The 19,742-nt window shown below is 35.8% G+C and overlaps 2 protein-coding genes across 3 annotated transcripts in view; one reads left to right on the top strand and one right to left on the bottom strand.

Moving 5' to 3' along the window:
- The window catches only part of klhdc10 (kelch domain containing 10), an 84,686-nt gene extending 80,663 nt beyond the window's left edge, over positions 1-4,023 (bottom strand). For both annotated transcript variants that reach the window (XM_039760996.1, XM_039760997.1), the window contains exon 1: positions 3,810-4,023. In XM_039760996.1, the coding sequence (XP_039616930.1) occupies positions 3,810-3,903 (94 nt within the window). In that variant the 5' untranslated portion in view covers positions 3,904-4,023. The remainder of the gene's footprint in view (positions 1-3,809) is intronic.
- A 3,997-nt stretch (positions 4,024-8,020) lies between these two features.
- Positions 8,021-19,742, top strand: part of zc3hc1 (zinc finger, C3HC-type containing 1) — a 53,067-nt gene continuing 41,345 nt past the window's right edge. The window contains exons 1-6 of the mRNA XM_039760995.1: positions 8,021-8,229; positions 10,896-10,998; positions 11,754-11,904; positions 11,992-12,075; positions 14,353-14,480; positions 15,001-15,149. Coding sequence (XP_039616929.1) covers positions 8,096-8,229; positions 10,896-10,998; positions 11,754-11,904; positions 11,992-12,075; positions 14,353-14,480; positions 15,001-15,149 — 749 coding nt within the window. The 5' untranslated portion in view covers positions 8,021-8,095. The remainder of the gene's footprint in view (positions 8,230-10,895; positions 10,999-11,753; positions 11,905-11,991; positions 12,076-14,352; positions 14,481-15,000; positions 15,150-19,742) is intronic.

Genomic DNA, 19,742 nt, shown 5'->3' with positions numbered 1-19,742 from the left:
AATATGTGCGTTCACCCACTTCCACTACATAAATACCGGTTAGTCAGCGTGAAAAGAAATGCACGTGCCTGATACCCCGCCCCGTCTCCTCCCAGAATTACGCCTCTTTGAATATGCAAATCAATATAAATAGCCCCTAAGCTCATCGTTCTGTGAAAAGGCAATGGCAAAAGCACATGGGGATGGGGGGTGTGGGTTGGGCTTATAGCAGTTCAGCGAATACCAAGTGGAGGCAAAGGAAAACTTATTTGTTGGTTTAAACAAGAAAAGGAATTTGATCAAGTGAAAGAGTGTCAGAGAAACTCGAAAGCTCAAGTTCACAAAATAGGCACACAGTGGGGATAAATAAATCCAGGAAATTTCAACTTTAATCTCGAAATTTCCATTTTAATCATGTAGTTTGTTTTGTCATTAAAGTAGATCATAAACTTCATCTTAAAATTGTTTAATTTACTAGTTTCTCAAATCCCATTGCAACTAAAGTAGCATGTTAAATGCTTTGTATTTGATCTTCTGTGCGCGAATCACTATGTGCTTCCAGCCTCTCTCTTCCTCTGACAGGACACAGAATCCATTAAATTCGTAATATTACATCTCTCTGAATAATTAAAATACTGAGATGTATACTTGATATCATTTTCATAATGATGATAGGAGTTAAAGCATGTTATTAAACATGGTAACATGATGGCACAATGATTGTTCATGCCTCACGCAAGATGCTTGCTGGGCCGTGTGCTACCTCTGATGAAATAACTTATTGCAGCAGTACTGTCTCTTTCAAAAACGTACTAACCCCCAATTACTGTCCTTACTTTTCTTTCTCCAAATACCCAATCGCTGCACAATCAGCTCTGTAATAGACGTTACACCATCTGTAAGCTTAGAACGCCAATTCTTCAAAAATTTTAAGGAACACTGAAATATCTTCGCAGTACATGTTAAATTATTCTATCCATCCAGCGTTGTGCCAGTCCCAGCAAAACTAGAGCGTGAGGCAGGAACAATCCGTGAACGCCAAATTTATTAATATAGATTTAAATTAAAGTTCTTAAAAATTATATCATCATCATATATAAATACGTACTTTATAAAACGCGGTCACGGATTACAACCGCAAGAGGTTTGCGAATGAATATGAATAATGTTGCATCCATGCCACAATGTTTTCCGAAATGTACTATAAAAGGTCATAAAATGAATAATTCCCAATATCATACAGTAAACCCTCGTTTATCGCGGTTAATCCATTCCAGACTCTACTGCGATAAATGAATTTCCGGGAAGTAGGATTCTTTATTTATAAATCTAATATTTTCGCAGAGCATAGAAAACCTGTTTACAACCTTCTAAATATGTTTAACATTAGAGCCCTCTAGACATGAAATAACACCCTTTAGTCAAAAGTTTAAACTGTGCTCCATGACAAGACAGAGATGACAGTGCTTTCTCACAATTAAAAGAATGCAAACATATCTTCCTCTTCAATGTGCGCGTCAGGAGTAGAGAATATCAGAGTGAGAGAGAGAAAAGCAAACAATTAAAAATCAATACGTGCTGTTGGGCTTTTAAGTATGCGAAGCTGCGCAATAAAGCAGCCACAAAGGGAGCAATGTGAAGGTAGTCTTTCAGCATTTTTTAGAACAGCGTCCGTATCCTCTAGGCAAACAGCCCCTCTGCTCACACCCCCTCCGTCAGGAGGAGAGAATGTCAGAAAGAGGGAGAGAGGCAAAGAAAAGCAAACAATCAAAAATCAATAGGTGCTGTTAGAGCTTTTAAAGTATGCGAAGCACCACGCAGGAAGCATATTGTACATCATTGAGGCGTTTTATTTAATACGTGCTCCGATTGGGTAGCTTCTCAGCCATCCGTCAATAACGTCCCTTGTATGAAATCAACTGTGCAAACCAACTGAGGAAGCATGTACCATAAATTAAAAGACCCATTGTCCGCAGAAATCCGCGAACCAGCACAAAATCCGTGATATATATTTAGATATGCTTACATTTAAAAACCGATATAGCGAGGGATCACTGTATACCTATGTCTCCGTTTTTTTGTCAGTGCGGCTTTGACATCATGGGTCATAAGGCGCATACTAATTCAGCATAAGCAGGTACACTCAAAATTGAATAAAACAAATCAAGTGACAATGAGATACGAATAAGGCAGATTCCCCAGGGTTTGTGCGTCAGCTTTGGTCCATGCAGATCAGAATTTCCAGTTTGATTGTCTCAAAACACCACTCACATCTTCAGTTGTTATTCCCAGCCTCAGATAAAAAGTAACCGCGTCAGATACCTGGGGGGCGGTAGTATGTATCGCGACTATGAGAATAAAAGTGGAAAAAGAAAAAAAAAAAAAGGTAACTTTTACAAGTACTATACATTTACAGTGGCTGTTAGACACAAATCAAACGTATGTGTTTATTGCATTATATTAACAATAAGAGCAACTCACTACTCAAAATAGTAAATATACGAGGCAGTTAAGATTGAACCGGGGGACACTTGATTATAAGTCAGCAATTCCTACCACTGCACCACAGAGGCTATTGTAGCGTCCTTGAACCTTTTGTGAAAGTGTTTATTTGATCTTTGCACTTCAGGCTTTACACATTATACAGTTTGTCTACATTTTGTCACCGATTACTAAAACATGAAAAATGTTTTAGTTAACAATGTATTTTTTGGTTAAGTTAAATGCACTTTTTTTAGTTTGAAGATGTGACCACAAGTATCACAAAATGCATTTACTCAGTACCTATGCTTTTTTTTTTTTTGGTTATGATTAGCTATCATATCTTCTAACTTTTACTGTATTTACATTCTCTCTCTCTCTGCTCCAGGAATTCCTACTTTATTTTTTTTTTAACCAATAGCTTCTACTTGGTAAGGAGAGTTAACTTCATAGTAGACTTTGGAAGGGAGTGATCACAGTGCTGGGTCTGCTCCAGCACTTTGCAATTCAGGGCTACGCTTGCCTGGTCTGTGCAGTCCAGGGCGTCTAAATATTTATATTACAGTACGTAATATGGTGCCAGAATTTTTTAGCTTTGATATTCTGCAAATGTTTCATTTGTGAGCATTTTAGTACTGAGGAGATTTAGGAATGTTTTTGTGGTGATGGTCTGACTCTGGCATGCAATGCTGTGAATGGTACAAAGCACAACTTTGAATAAACCGTTTGTAAACTTAATACAAACGGGGGGACTGGGACACAACACTACTTACCAAGAAAATAAAAACAGATCAGGGACACCATGCATTGAGAATCACCTTCTTATTTAACAGATAAATCCAATTTTTCTACGTTACGTCAACCGCAGGTACCGTGTCAATTGACAAAGAAAACAACATCTGTGAAGCTGATGGGGCCTATCAATAGAACGGCTTTTTCTCGAGGTACAATCAATGTACATGCAGGTAAGGCTCAAGGAATGCGCCAGAGGTCCTGAAAAGCGCATGTGTTATTTTCCTAATTCATTCTTTTTGTTATAAAAATAGTATATTTATTATATAGCCACATATTTTTATATATAAAAAACATGGACATAAAATAGAAGTTGCGTGGAAGTACACCATAATGAACCCGGCGTATTTTAATATTCTAGCACAGTAACAATTTTCCAAAGCTACAGGACAGCAAGCAATTCACAATTATAAAAGGAAAGAAGAAAAGAATACAGGCTCTTACTAACCATCGTGCCAGTTGCGTTTCAGTATATTCCAACAATTACCCCGAATCCATATTATAAGTTGACAATTCATCCATAAGGAAAAAAATAAAATATAATTTAATTAACTGACCTGAAGCTCGCAATGAAGGCCTCCCTGTCAGTTTCTCAAATTTATTCAGCTGGTCTAAACACTTGGTATTTTCCGCACCTCTTGAAGATGACATATCTTTGAAAAAAATAAAATTGTTAAAAAAATAATAAATAAAATATATACGATATAATTACGCAAAACCCTCCTATGCGTAAGACTTCAACATCCCTGACGAATTTCGTCGACTAGTATATCAAACATACCAACAACCAATTATCAGCGTTCTTAAATGTGAACAACCAATCCACGCGCGTCTTGTTGAAGGGTGTTTTAAAAATGGGCGGTGATAAAAACAAACGCTTGCTGCAGTGATGAATTGATAATAAAGAAAGTGTCATTTTAAAAGCTGTAAACGAAAACAACCTCCAGGATTTTAAAAATGCGAAATATACTATAAGGACATGGAAGTTAATTAACAATATGATTTGAACGACTGAAAGATTTATTCACATATTAGTTACAGAACATACAATTGACTTTATTCAACGATTTAATTGTGTTTTTACTAGTTTCATTGACTTAGTTTTCTATTAATCCTTTTTCGGTCTAAATATGTGTGATTCTTCAAGAACCATGTCAACCTGGCGGTTCCCCACACAAGAAAACAATTATAAATATTTGCATATACTGTACTGTTATGCAAAAGACATAATAAAAACTGTGATGTTTTGGGCATGATAAATGTCTATAATAAACAAAGCATCAATATTTAGCGTAAGATTTGTTAAAGTTAGTTTAATGTACAGTAAGCATTGTATTTAGCCTATTTTTAAAATTTGATTTTGTTGCAGGGACAACAAAAATCTCACTGTCTTGTAAGCAAGTAAAAGCAAACTGTTGTATAATCCTAAATAGTAACTCATATAAAAGTACACATTCTATAATATTTTTACCTAAAATTCCCTACACTAGTGTTAAAATTATTTAACATAATATCTGAGGAAAAAAATCAGTTAATATATCTTGTTTATTCATAGATATATCATTTCTTTACTTGTTCACAACACTTAAATGATACACAAACCACAAAAAAAAAAACTTTTGTTAAATGCTGACTTTGAAGAAATAGTCTCCCAAGTTTAACTAATAATATTTTATAAATGATTGATCTCAATAAGTTTTAATTGGCTAAAACTGTAAACTTCATTTCCCTTTCTGCCTCATTCATTACGTAGTTAAGTTTTGCAGTTATCAAAGAAGTTGTTTTCAGTTCTCAGTATCCGAAGTTTTTATTACAACTATTGAATAATGTGTTTCCTGAGAGAGAAGCTACGCATTTTTAAAAAGCAAAGTATAATTACAAGGTAACAAAATTTCATGTTCCAAACTCTATCTCTGAAGATTTTCCACAAGGTCACAGTTTTTGTTTGACAGGAATATTATTATTTGTACTCTTGGGTCATCACAAAGTCTTTTAAAAATGTGACCTTATAAAAACAGAAAACATCCACATGTAATAAAAAAGAAAACTTGAGTACTCATATTTGTTACAGAGTTAAAAAAACACAATATTAATATGTTCAATTTAGTTAATGCATACAGCTAGATAACGGTGACTGCATGCATCAAACAATGGAGATGTTTAGTAACTAATATGACAGATAGCAAAACATCTGCTGTCTGGTTTGGTTCAGCTCTAATCAATGCAGCAAGAGATGCAATCCATGTTGAATCAAATTCAGACTTTTCATTGATTGCTGCTAATTTTTACAGAAGCTACTGATATGCAAAGCATTATGACGGATGGCTTACGAAACTCTGATAAGTTGGAACACAGTTTAAGAAACACTGGTCTAAATGATTAAGGAAAGTTCCTGAAGATCACCAACAACTGTCATTTTATCGACATAGGACATCTGACCATAAGAGTTAGGTTACAGTATATCGTGAATAGTTGAGGAATAAAAACTTTTAGGCATAAAGTTGCCTGAAGCAAGTCAACAGACAAGTCCATTTTCATATCTGAGCTATGTCTGGAGACATATTCAAGCAACAGGACACCAAAGTTCTACTTAAAACACATGAAGTTCACAAGAAGACCTTTTTTGAATTACATTTGGGATATTTCAAATCAAGCACAAGTGTGTTTTAAGAGATCTTGAAATGTATTTGAGATATCTTGCAATGCAATTAACTTATTTTAAGATCTCTTAAAATATATTGGAATGGCAAAGACAAGTTGCATCAATCAGGGATGATTCAGCATCACTATGAACTGGAATTCCATCATGTACACGAGCAGCTTCATAGGCAGCAGCAGGGTGCTATAAAAATGGTAAACCTGCAATGTCAAAAATGGAATTCCAACAATTGCAGCAGCTGTGAGCGGTCCTTTTAAGAGTAGAGAACCACCTAAAAAAAGCAATATAAAGAGCAAAAGATCCATTCTATTTCAGTGATGGTGCTACATTGGTGTGTGAAGTGGGATGAGGATAAGATCTACCTCCAATTTAGCAAAGCACTGTGTACAATGGAGATTGCATTGTACCTGCTTAGATTTTCTAAGGAACTGCTGGATAGTATTAAGGATTAGGTCTAGGATCTGCAGTGCCATTTGCAGCATCAGTACAAGGAGGAAGACAGCTGAGAGACTACTTCCTCTGTAGCTTCACTAACACTTATCCATATGCAAAGGCCTGTTTGCCTGGGTGCACAGATGCTGGTGGAGCCTTACTTCCATCTTATGTAATTGGGAAAAGTGTTCAGATTCAGCGGGTTGGAAAATGTAATGGCACATCAACCTACTGTGAGTCACCACTAGTAATATGTAAAAATATTCTTTTTAATGATTCAATTAATTTTGTTCAGTTCACCAAAATGATTAAAATCTTTGAATCACTGATTTGATCACTTCTAAGCTGTATTCTAGTTTTAAATGTAGAATAGTGTCATAACAGTGTAACAAGTTTAAGCACCAACAATATAAACAATATAAAAAGCAAGCAACCAAATAAGTAATGTACACATAATAATAATAATAATAGTAATAATAATAATAATAATCCTCTTTATTGAATTCTGTCAATAAATAAAATTTCAACAATAAATAGAAAAAAGCAATTGTACAATCACACATAATAATAACCATAATAATAATACTTTAATTTAATTTTTAAAATGAATAAAATTTCATCAATAAATAGAATTGTACAATTAGAACCTTAGAATAGTGTACACTTCATGATAAATCTTTCTGATGCAATTTTCTATATATATATATATATCATTAGTGCACTGAACTGAGATTCAATGTCTTTTGTCTACAGTTCAGGACACAACTTGATTCTTTCGGTGAACTAGTTCAGTGTATATACTGTAGTGAGAGTCACTTGTCTTCAGTCTGTGAACAAATTTGAACTGGTTCTCCAAATCAGTAGGGGGCATACTGGTTCATTAAATCGGTCAGTGTATTGAGACAGTCATAGTCACTTAGTAAGAGTGAACCGATCAATGGGAGGTACTGTACTTGGTGTCATCTAATAAGTCAGTCATTGGCTAGATGTCAGTTATTGATTAAGTGAAGTTAAAGATAATAGTTCCAGACTGTCACGGAATGTAATATAAAATGTAGCATGCACTGTGTGTGCTTCAAAAAGATTTGTTCTGTAATGTCACTGTACCAGTATGTTCATTCAGAGACCGACAAGTACAAAAGAACTAGTTTGTTTCATTGCACATCACTAGTCGCCACCACTATGAGCGGGCATTACATCATGTAAATGAGCAGCTTCAGAGCCAGTGGCAGGGGTACCTATAAAAATGGCAAGCCTGCAATGTTGCAAACAAAAATCCAACTAGTGCTGCAACAGCAAGCAGTCCTTTTAAGGACAGCGAGCCACTTAATGGAGCCATGTAAAGAGCACAGAACCCATTCTGGTGCTACAGCATTCTAGATACTGCATTTTAGATATCACAAAGTGACCAGGATATAATTTTTAAATAACCTGAGATGCAATCTGATTTCTAAAAATGCATTTATTATATTTTGAAGTATATGTATCATAGATATCTATAAAAGGTATTTTAAATGTGTCGATTATTTAAAAAGGCCGTTAATCGACAATTACAGTACAGATTATTTTTCAGCCACATTCCCGTTGATTGGTTAATGCGATGCTAAAAAGCGATGCATAAAGTGTTACGTACTAAATTTAGGACAGTACAGTTTAGCTCGCAGTTGGAAGAATTTTCCCGGTCCTTTCTTTGCACGGAACCAAAGCATCGAGATATCGTTGCAAGGGGAAACAATAAGCTTAGGACAGAATATGGCGGCGCCGAGTGGTTCTTCAGAAACCAGCGATCTTTCAGGAGAAAAATTGAAATCGCCACAAGTTACTCCGCAGAAAGTTCGGCAGATATTAGCAGAGGGTATTGCAACGGAGAACCTTGCTCTGAATATGTAAGTTTTATAGATGAAGCTGTAATATTTTATGTAAATGTGTCCCTCTGAATTGTAGTCTGTTGATAACGAACACGTTAATATAAGTAATTCTAAGTTTGCAGTTTGGTTAGTTAATGAAGGATAAAACCTACTTAAAATATCATTACAAAACATGCCATTTTAATATATTATCCTTACTTAACTTTTAAATATCTTCATTTAAAGGTGTTCAATTATTTTGATAAGAAACTTTTTTTGTAAATGCAGGAATGCTCCCTGACTACTTCAGTGATCTGCTTTACAATTCGCATGCCTCTCGTCCAGTATTGGTTCATGCTTTATGTTTTCAAGATAAAAAAAATACTGGAATCGTCAAGAGCCTGGTTTAACTGTCCACAAGCAAATGTAGGCTGGTACATACTTTAAATAGCTGAAAGGTGTTTGTAGATTTTAAAAAATTATCCAGCGCTCTAGTATTATCCGTTTTCTCCCAATTCTGTTCCATTTCACCCTTAAAACTGAGAACCCAGATTTGTTGTTGTAAAATCGTTAAGATATTCATCCGTCATTGCTAACAAAAAATGGTTTTATTACTCATTAAACATAATGGAAAAGTAAACGCCATTTTTCTGATTTATTTATTTTTATTCTCCTAGTATTATTGTAATGGGTTTAAAATAGGCATTTTGAACAGCACTTTCAGTGTCATGAAAGAATACTTGGCTACCTCAACCAACACCTGCCATTTTGCGGCTGCCGGCTTGACACAATTCCTAAAACAAAGGCAAAATAAAAAAAATTAAGGTTACATGTGTTGTATTTTTGCGGAGTCTGTAGAGACTACCTGCAACCCGACCACCCCCACCCCGCATAAAGGCACACAGTGGACCAGCATACAAGGACTAAAGCAACATATGTGTTTAAATAATGCGAACGATTTTGCATGGTATTCAAATATGCATTACAGGCATGCGAAGTTTCCTAGTTCCACTTTTCACTTTAATCATGTCACTTGTCCATCATTTTACGTGTCATAAGTGCTCCACGCATCTCACTACAAGCAAAAAATCTAAAATAACGAAGCATACAAGGGCACATTAAATACAAATGTGCATGTAATAGCGCTTACGATGTTTAACCTATGTTCAAATAGTTCTTTAATATGAGAATTTGAACCCTAATTTTGGTATAATTTGATGGCTCTTGTCCATAATCCTTTGTTTCGGATTTTCTCAGTGTATTTGTTAGTGTCCTTTGAATTATGTTGTAAAGTCCTTTTCCGGTTCAACTTCATTTTTTGGACAGAATGACTCAATATTCTTATCAAGCATACTTTGATGTGATGGCAGTATTCATACTTGACTTGGTGAGTGAAAGCTGCCCAGGCCCTGAGGCAGTTAAGTAACCCTAAACCGTAAAGTTTCCTCTAACATGCATCACAGTTCTGTTACTGTATCATGACAACTTCTATCTTTATTTCTTCTGTCCAGAGCATATTGTTCCAGAAGGCCTGGTCTTTGCTTATATGCTGAATGGCAAATGTTTCTTTTGTACAGTTAAAGCTTCTCTTGGCCCACTACGCATGCAGGTCAAATATCTGATTGCATATACATGCACTTTGACACCAACTTTTTCAGGTGTAACCTGCAGATCATGCAATGAAATTTTGGGGTTCTTGAATAGTATCAAAGGGTCAGCTCCTAGGCTGTTTTTCATAGCCCGGCAAGCCCTGAACAAATTCTACAGTCCTTTGAAATCTATGCCACTTGTGGACTTTTCTTACATTGGAATAATTGGTTTTGAATGATTTGACAGTCTTTTTAAAGCGCTTTTCAGACTCCTAGGCATTCATAACCTTCTTTCTGAGGGTCTGGCCTTGGAGAGCTCTTTTGTTCTTGGCATGATGACACCACAAATGTTAATAGCAAAGAGAACACCTGACCCTAGATATGTGTGGTTTAAGACAGGGTCTGCTTGCATACACTGTAATCATTAGCACCTTATCTGAACACCTGATTCTAATTTTATGGATTTGAAATGATGGTACATGTCTAACGGGCGTGTTTAATTTTTCAGTGTGAAAATCTGCATTTTTGTTATTTTATATTATGAAAATGAATATATAGCATGTCAATTTTATACAGCATGTCATTTGTTCAAGTACATCACCTTTATCTGTAGGCATTGTTTGCATGAAGAGATAATGTTGACTCAAGTTTAAAAAGTCATCAGTTTGCAAGAGGTGTACTTACTTTTTCACATGGCTGTAGTTTCTAGTTAACCAATCATAGATGTCTAAGTAAGACAGCAGAATATACCATGTCCGCAAAGGTAGTACCCAAGCTGTGAATCGAGGACTCTGGGTCTATGAAGCAGTAGTGCTCACCACTGCACTGCCATGGATGGAAACCTTTTTTGATTTTTGATTCAGCCATTGCACATGCTTTGATAATTTTTTCTTCAATTAAGGGGATTGGCAAACTACTGTGGAAGTGCTCAATGGTTTCCATTCTGAGTGCAGTTGATTGTCACTTCACAAATGTTTTTAGGATGTTTTCCAAGCAGTAAGTTATATATTTGTGAGTACATGTTTAATTTTCATTAAGTAATAAATATTATAAAACTTGTTTTAGTGTTTTAACAACTTTTGTGAAAATTACTTTAACCTCCACTTGTTTTTGTAGTCCAGAACCTGTTGCACAACAGGACTCTGTCAATGGAATCGAACTTGCTGCTGGTGATATTGTGAGCAAGGAAGCCTTTTTCAGCAGAGTGGAATCATATACAATATCCTTTAAAACACTTAGGACATGTAAGAAGCATGTATTTTACTGTACTGTACATTTAAAAAAATATTTTACATGTGTTCGCAGTCATAGTACAGTGTCCTACATATAGGCACAAAAAATACAATATCAGTTTAATTCTTTTTAAGTACTGAATAAAAATACTTTTCTTGGCAGGATTTTAATGGCAAAATATGAGTCACCATTTATTTTTTGATTTTCTGTTCTTTTATGTATGTATCAGTTCCATATAGTAGCTCAAATGACTAATTATATTTTTTTGTGTGACCAGTCTTTGTCCAGTATTTGGCTTGTAGGTTGTCACACTCTGAAGAGATTAACACTATATTTAAAATAATTATGCTCTTATCAAGTTTCCCCTGCTCTTTTCTAGCAATATACTTAGCAACTACATATTTAGAATAATGAACAGATTTTTTTATGGTTCCAGCATTTACAACTTGGCATTTTACAGGTGATTTCACCAGTTGGTATGAATCTTCTTAAACATTTACTTTTTCCCCTAAGGCTTTGATGTTTTTGAATATAATCCACATTCAGACTAGAAGTAGGGCTTGGCTCCAGAACACCATGACCCTATAACTGGATTATTTGGAATTCGAAGATTAATTAATTGAAAATATCTAGCCCTTTCATTTGTTAAATACAGCACTTTGATAAAGATTTATGTCAAACTTGCATTTGGTAGATACCTAACTATAAACACAATTACAATATTCTTAACCTGTGACATACTCTTTAAAATGGGCTGGAAAACCTGCAGAACTTTCTCCACTTCAGTGTGCCAGATATGGATGGATAAACATTGACTTTGAAATGTTAAAATGCTCGAGCTGTCAGGCCTTTCTTTGTGCAACTCTTCAACCTACACAAGATATTGCTAAATGTAAGTCCTGCTGATTATTCTTGCAAAGTGAATTCACTTTTGTAATTTGAATAGTAATTTGAAATATTTTAATAAATTTATTTACAGATAAAGAAAGAATAGAAGAACTGCAAGCTTGTTTAAAAAAGTCCCATGAGAAATTCTGCTTCTGGCCGGATTGCCCAAGTACAGGTTATTTAATTTTTCTAACAAAATATATTTTTGACAATTATATTTTGGAGAGTGAAGAATTCCAACTATAGTAGGTGGCTGCAATTATGCATGCATGTTGTGTGTTTTTTTTTTTTTTATCTGGTAAGTCTTGTGTAATTTTCCAGTATGTTTTAAGGTTTTCATACTTACTCTTTGAATAAATGTCAAATAATCTATTTATAAAGGATTACATTTGGCACTGTTGTAATTAGGGATCCAACAATACCACTACTATTATCAGATTTTGGTCCGCTATAGTGCTCCTGTACTTGTAAAAATGCCCCAATGCCTATAACGAATATTATTAACACTCTTGTACGATTAGGTGCCCTTAAGCGCAAAAATGTGGAAGTTTTTTTTTTTAATTAATTAATGATTAATACCAAATCCTAGCAAACTGTGAAAGTAAACATTAGAATGAGCATGGCAAAATTGCCTCTGGCAGCATGCAGTTTCAGCCCACATTGTGGCAGACTTTAGCAAGGAGAGAAAAAAATATCAAACAAGTTTGTAAAAAAGCATGTCTGCAGCTTAGTGCACAACTTGACAGATGTCTGTTTCACAAGTGACATCTGGAGCAGCACTATTTGTCCAATATCTATCATAACCTTAACTGTACATTGGTGAGATGAGAGTTTCGTTCTCTAGTGTGTTATGCTGCGTGCAAAACAGTTTCAAGGTTCCCATACAGGCCACACAATAGCAGATGCAATTCAGGAAATGCTTGGCACTTGGGCACGTTGCACTCGACGACAATGCCAAAAATATGATAAAAGGCATCAATGATGCTGGAGTCCCAAGATTTTCCTGTGTTGCTTATACACTTCTGGCTGGCAGTAGCGGAGGGTTTTTTTTTTGTTGCATAACAAAGTGTTGCAGATGCTATGACAGTTGGGCATTTTAACCATTCCATTTTAGCATACTCCCATTTAAAGGACATTCAGCATCATCACTCTACTCTATCCAAGGTATCCTTTTCTAATAGGATCTGTGAAGCACTTCAATTAAGAACAGCATGTTATAGACATAAGGATTAGTTCTTTTCAAATATCAATATAGCCAAGGAGGCCAAAAAGATATTGTTGCTGGAGCTGCAGGAATTGTGTGACCCAGAGGTAGCTGGACAGGATTATGCAGCACTGCCTGCCAAAGTACCCTGGAGGGACCAGCCGAGTAGTAGTTTGGCTTGTGTGTTTAATGAGATCATAGATGACCTTGTAGCAGCATCAATGCACTGTGTTCCAGTAGCTGGTGCCATACAGCTGGAATCATTCATGGGAGAGACCACAGTTTCTCATTCAGGCAAACCACTTATGTACTGGTTCCTCGCTTTGCTTCTGATGTCAAGGAAATACTTTTTGGCACTATGAGGTAGTGTAGAGTGTGAGAGATTATTTAGTGCACTGTAGTATTGTTAATGAAAACAGAAACAAGCTCACAGGTGAACATGCAGAGTTTCAAAAGGAATGTGCCAGTTACCTTTCCAAAAGAGTCCTAGACCTGTCTAGTGGCAGTTGTCCTCTAATGACTTTGACCTGTATATCTTTGTCACTGAGCTAACTACCTTAAAAAAATGAGATGCCAGTAGGAAAAATGTTAATGTTATGCTTAGCCAAATTCCTATGAACACTGTGTTCTTCTATTACATCCCATGTTGAAAGACTTTAAACAATGTTGGTTTGGTTTACATACATTAATTGTATGTGATTTTTGATTTATTTTTCCCTGTGGAATTTGAGCCATTTTAAAAAGGTGTTGTAATCTAATCTCTGTAATGTACCCTACTTTGACTTGTTTATTCACTTCTGAATTATTTTATTAAAAATTATGATGTTGACAGTGAAGCTGACAATTGATAGATATAAACAGATACTATCATCCAGCCTCAATATAGTGGTACTGGAATTGATGAATACTAAAAAAGAAGTATCGGTAGTTGTACGTGATCTAAAAAAAAATGGTATCAATGCATTCCTAGTTCTAATCAATGGTATGTGCACCATAACATGTAGTCCTATCTGTTAATACATTATTACTATTTCCAAGCTGATTGTTGCTAAAATGTGTCTTTGAAATGCTGTAATCTGCCAAACGCATGAAGTACCGAGAATCCTGATGGCTAGACGGCTTTAACAAGCTTCCCAGTACACTCCTGTGAAAAACATTTTCCAGGTTTATCCATTCTATTACATAATCACAGAGAACTTTGAAATTACACTTTTTAATTATTAAACTATATATTTTTTAATGTTCTAGATCACTACTGGACTTTGCCTTTAAGTGAATATTCAGTACTACTCAATGGACTTGTGCAACGTTATAAAACTTTATGCCTTTTAGAACTGCAGCTGCCATCCATTAAACCTGAAGACCTTAAAAACATGGTTTGTTTTAAATCTTTTCTAAATTACAGAATGCTGGTTATGTCTTTTAAATACAACAATGGAAGTACCCATACAGTTTAGGAGCATCTAGTGCAATGTATAGGCATGCTGCATTATAGCTTGAGGAACCTGGATCTGATTCCCATTCTGTTTACTGTGTACTTTGTTGAGTCTGCATATCTACTCCAAGCATTCAGATTTTCAGATTTCCCTCAAATCTTATACATGTATGCTAACTTTACTGACTGCTATAAATTAGCCTGGGATTAGTGAGAATAGGATTGTGTTCTAGAATGGACTGGTTTGGACTAGTGTTATTGATGCTACAAGGATGGATTCAACACCCTATAGCCAAAAAGCAAGTTCACAAAATAGACATTTGTGCAGTTTCTCTTTTTTGATATGTTTTGTACCATATTACTGTAATGTATTTAGACAATATAAAGCTATTGTCCTAATAACAGATTTTAAACTACATTTAAATACTTTAGATTAATAATCCTCTTTCTTTTTTAACTAGTCTATATCTGAAGATACTATCAGTATTCTTTTACACCTTATTGAGGACAACCTGAAAGAACAAGGGACTGCACCTCTTAAATTTTTTGCAGAGCCTCTTTCTGTACAGATGTCGTCCTGTATCTTGGCTCTTTGTGGTTGGACTACCAGGTAACTACTAAAAGGTTTAAGCAACACTTTTGCATGTTGAAACTACAAAGCAACTGGACTGGCATTATTGCCAGGACTCATATTTTTAGCTGCAGAAATGCTGATCCTGCTGGTGGTTTTACAGTAATATGTGGTTTATACACAACATAGTGCCTTTCTAACATCTGAAATCTGAAACATTCGGAAACCCAAACATTCCTGGCTTTTCCTCATCTCATATAGCCTTTCTGTGTAGTGGAATATTTAAAGACAAGGAGAACTGGATTCGAGGATTGGGTACTCTCTGTGTGGGGTTTGCATGTTCTCAATGTGTCCTTCTGGTTTTCCTCTGGGTGGTCCAATTTGTTTCTAAAGACATGCAGGTTAGGTGGATTGGTGTGTGTGTGTGTTCACCATTAGATGGACTAGTGTTTTTTAGGGGTTTCTCCTGTCTTGCACCATTTTTTGCTCAAATAGGCTCCCTGTGGCTTTCCCTTGGATAAGCAGGTTTAGAAAATGGATGGATTAATGGATAAATTGCACTTAATTGTATTTATTGCCTTATATATCTATTGTATGGCTATTGCACAGGAAGAAATTCCTGGCAACTATGGTACGTTGCTTTGCAATAAAGATTTATTTACCGTTAATGTAAACTTGCAGGTTTTTGCATGCTCATACCAGCTATTTACCAATAACAGTAAGATAAAGTTAGGTTATGTTACAAAGTGTTTATAGGTCAGTCACTGGTATTTACTATAGTGAAAACATAAATTAGAATTACTTAAATGAAAGTAAATGTTAATTACAATTTACAGTGGGGCAAAAAAGTATTTAGTCAGCCTCCAATTGTGCAAGTTCTCCTACTTAAAAAGATGAGAGAGGCCTGTAATTTTCATCATAGGTAAACCTTAACTATGAGAGACAAAATGAGGGAAAAAAAATCCAGAAAATCACATTGTCTGATTTTTGAAGAATTTGTTTTTATTTTACCCACTAGCAAAATACCCGCGCTTCACAGCGGCGAAGTACTGCATTAAAATTTTTATTAAGAAGAAAATTAAACCTTTTTAAACTGAGGTAAAATATGGCAATAATTATTTGTTTTGGATCTCTTTGTGTGCCACGTTGTCAGTTCGGCCCTCCGGTTGTAACATGACCAAGCTGTGCGCTGAGCTTACTCTTGAGCATGCAACTTACAGTTGGCCATGTGAACAGTAATCTTGTCTCAAATCTCATAGCTTGGATTGCTGCTGTCATAATCGGTTTGAGTTTCATGGTTTGTTTCAATTACGACAGTATTTACAGGATTAGTTGTGTTGAAGTGACATTCGGCATCTGTGAAGCGTCGTGAGCACACAACCAGTTTCATCGATAAAATCACGTCCAGCATTTGAGAGTTTAAACATTCATTAACATCAAAGTGTCCACTACTGAAATCGTCACCTGTGAATCTAAGATGTTTAAGAGGCATTGGCGGTTGTCGAAAGGTGTAAAATATTTGGCTATTTTGGTACACTTGAAAGCAACAACCGAACAATTCAGCGGCAGCAATCAACTCACATGCAGAACCATAGGCGAAGGGCTTAAGCATTTCACTCTTCTAGTGCTCCTGTGTAGTATAATTATCTCCTGTACCGTCATCAGTCCACACCTTGAACCTGTCCCAGTCATTCAATACATAAGACACAATGTTCCTTCGGATATCAAGAGTGAGCCTGATATGGCCGCGCAATATGTAACAAAGAGAATGGAAAAGGTAGGTGGTATCTCTGGGCATAGAAACCACTCGGTAAGTGACAGTTCTTTGATCGATATAATTTCTTGAAGATGGGCCCATAAGTAACAAAGACTGTTGAAAATTCAATATGGCGGCTGATAGTGGCGTCATACCACCGAAATAAGTACGTACATTGGTTTCGGTTAGCTAAGGGAAGCCACCTACCAAATTTCGTGAAGATGGGGCCGTAAATAAGAAAGTTCAACATGGCGGACGTTGTTGCCCGTTATGACCGTTACGCGTAGAATTTCGAAATGAAACCTGCTTAATTGTTGTAAGTAAGCTGTAAGGAATGAACCTGCCAAATTTCAGCCTTCTACCTACACGGAAAGTTGGAAAATTAGTGACGTTGGAAAGTTCAATATGGCGGCTGACAGTGGCGTCATACCACGAAATAAGTACGTACATTGGTTTCGGTTAGCGAGGGAAGCCGCCTACCAAATTTCGTGAAGATGGGGCCATGAATAAGAAAGTTCAATATGGCGGACGTTGTTGACCGTTATCGACCGTTATGATCGTTACGTGTAGAACTTCGAAATGAAACCTGCTTAACTTTTGTAAGTAAGCTGTAAGGAATGAGCCTGCCAAATTTCAGCCTTCTACCTACACGGGAAGTTGGAGAATTAGTGATAAGTGAGTGAGTGAGTGAGTGAGTGAGTGAGTCAGTGAGGGCTTTGCCTTTTATTAGTATAGATAAGATAATAAAGACAAGCAGTGAGACAATATCACTTTGGCAGGTTGCCAAAAAATAAATTCTGCTTATTCACACTGGAATTTTATTCAAAGCTGTCAGTTTCACCAAATTCACTGTCCTCAAACAGTTTTCTTATTTTATCAGCTTTTATGTCATTAGTTCTGGCAAAATCCTGATCAGACAATGCAATATTAGATGCAACTAGATTTTCAGATATTACAGGTCATATGTCTGCCTTTCTGAAGCCGCTCTGAATGGTCTCAACTTGAATGTTTTTCCAGAAACTTGAAGACCCACTGACATACTTCTGCATGTGACACATGATGCTAAAAGACAGATGGTGTAAATGAATGCACACGTTGTCCATTTTTAAAATGTATTTATTTTTTTCACTCACTTTGCCCATGACGCTCTAATGAGCAGTTGACAGCAATGTCCAAAGGCATCAACTTTTATCAGTACCTTCAACCCTGTGGGCAGCTGTGGATTCGATGATCAATAGCAATTTTTGGAGCAAAGAAGTCACATGATCAGATGTGTTAGCAGTGCTCCAACCATTCTATCATCAAATTAGTTTTCTTTCATTCTTTTCTGTTGCACACAACAATAACACTGGACAATAATTTTTCACATGCAGAATTACACATTTAAAAATGATCAGTTGGGTTCAGCTTATCTCTGTTAACAGCGCATAATAAGACAACAGTGAAACATGTTGTTTCATGGCCCGTTGTAATCAGTACTGTTTTTGCAGTTTGTAAAATTGTTCAGGAACATTGAATAACATTGGCACTTCGTTGTCGTGGATAATAGCAGCTGCATTCATTTGATGTTAATTGATGGTGTCATGTATAAATGACATGAAATTAGCCACATTTTTCTTCCCTTCATCTGACAGCTTCTTCTTAGCAGTGAATACCCAATATAGACCACCAGCAACAACAGTTTTTATTTCAGCTGCCATAGCATGCGCTTTAAGATGAATGGCAATTGTGGTGGTAGCACGGATGTTTTCTTGTTTGGTGCTAACCCAGTTAACCAAGTTTTCCTCAAGCAGAGGCTATTTGACTTGCATGCCTTCCTTGACAATCATGTTTGTTAAGAGGCTACAACGTCAATTGTTCTTTCTTACCATGGCTCTTGCTCACAATTTTCTCATCATTTTCTGTATTACCATGTTTCAAAATGGTTAACTGAAAGATAGCGGTTTATAACTTATATATAACTATATACCTTATATAAACCTGTTTATCCAGCGTAGAATCACAAGAAACCTGGTGCCTACCCTGGCAGGTCTGGATGCAAGGCAGGAGAAATCCCTGGTATACAATATGTATGCTATGGCTGATGTTAAGAACAAAAAGAATATATTTCAACTATCTATTTTAAGAGAGAGAAAAAAAAAATGGAAAAAAAGGGAACAAATATTGTAAAAATAATCCAGTATCAGAATTATATTTTAAAATATCAGGTATTTTGAGCTGTACATGTCTGTATTCAGCACACTCTGTCACCACAAATGCTGTGTTAACAGCTGCCCTCCATCTTCAGTTGCTGTTCTCTGGATGAATACATACGGGTGGTGAATATCTTTCTGTTTTAGAGTTAAAAGTTACAATGGTTAAAGACTAACGGCAAGAATTTTCATCCAAAAACTAAAAATTTTTTAGTAAATTATTTTATTTCAGTTAGTCTTTCTTTTAGTTTTAGTTTTTCATTTCGGTTTTGTTAATTTTATTTCAGTTTACGAAAATTCTTTTTTAGTAATAGTTTCAGTTTTGATTTTAGTTTTCTTTAACTTAAATAACCTTGGGACTCACCCCCCCCCATCAACCCTTTATATTAATAGTACATCCACTCAATAATTTTTTTTTTTTTTTTAAACTCATCACCAAAGCCTGTTTTTGGTTGCATTTGCGAACATTTTAGTCGCAGTATGGAGCCCTGGAATATTATACTCACTTATGTACCTAGATGCCTAATGAAGCCACACCTATTATGAAGTACTAGCGAGCACTAAACACTTACACTAGGAATTTCTGCAATGACTCCTAATGAATAGGAGGTTAACTATTGTCTTATGCTGGTAATAAAGTAATGGACAAAATAAGCTCCAAAAGTATTATGCAATATTAATGTC

The sequence above is a fragment of the Polypterus senegalus genome, chromosome 8 (assembly GCF_016835505.1).
Source record: "Polypterus senegalus isolate Bchr_013 chromosome 8, ASM1683550v1, whole genome shotgun sequence".
Classification (NCBI taxonomy): Eukaryota; Metazoa; Chordata; class Cladistia; order Polypteriformes; family Polypteridae; genus Polypterus; species Polypterus senegalus.
The sequence above is the reverse complement of the archived record's forward strand: the minus strand, read 5'-3'. Positions and strand labels throughout refer to the sequence as shown.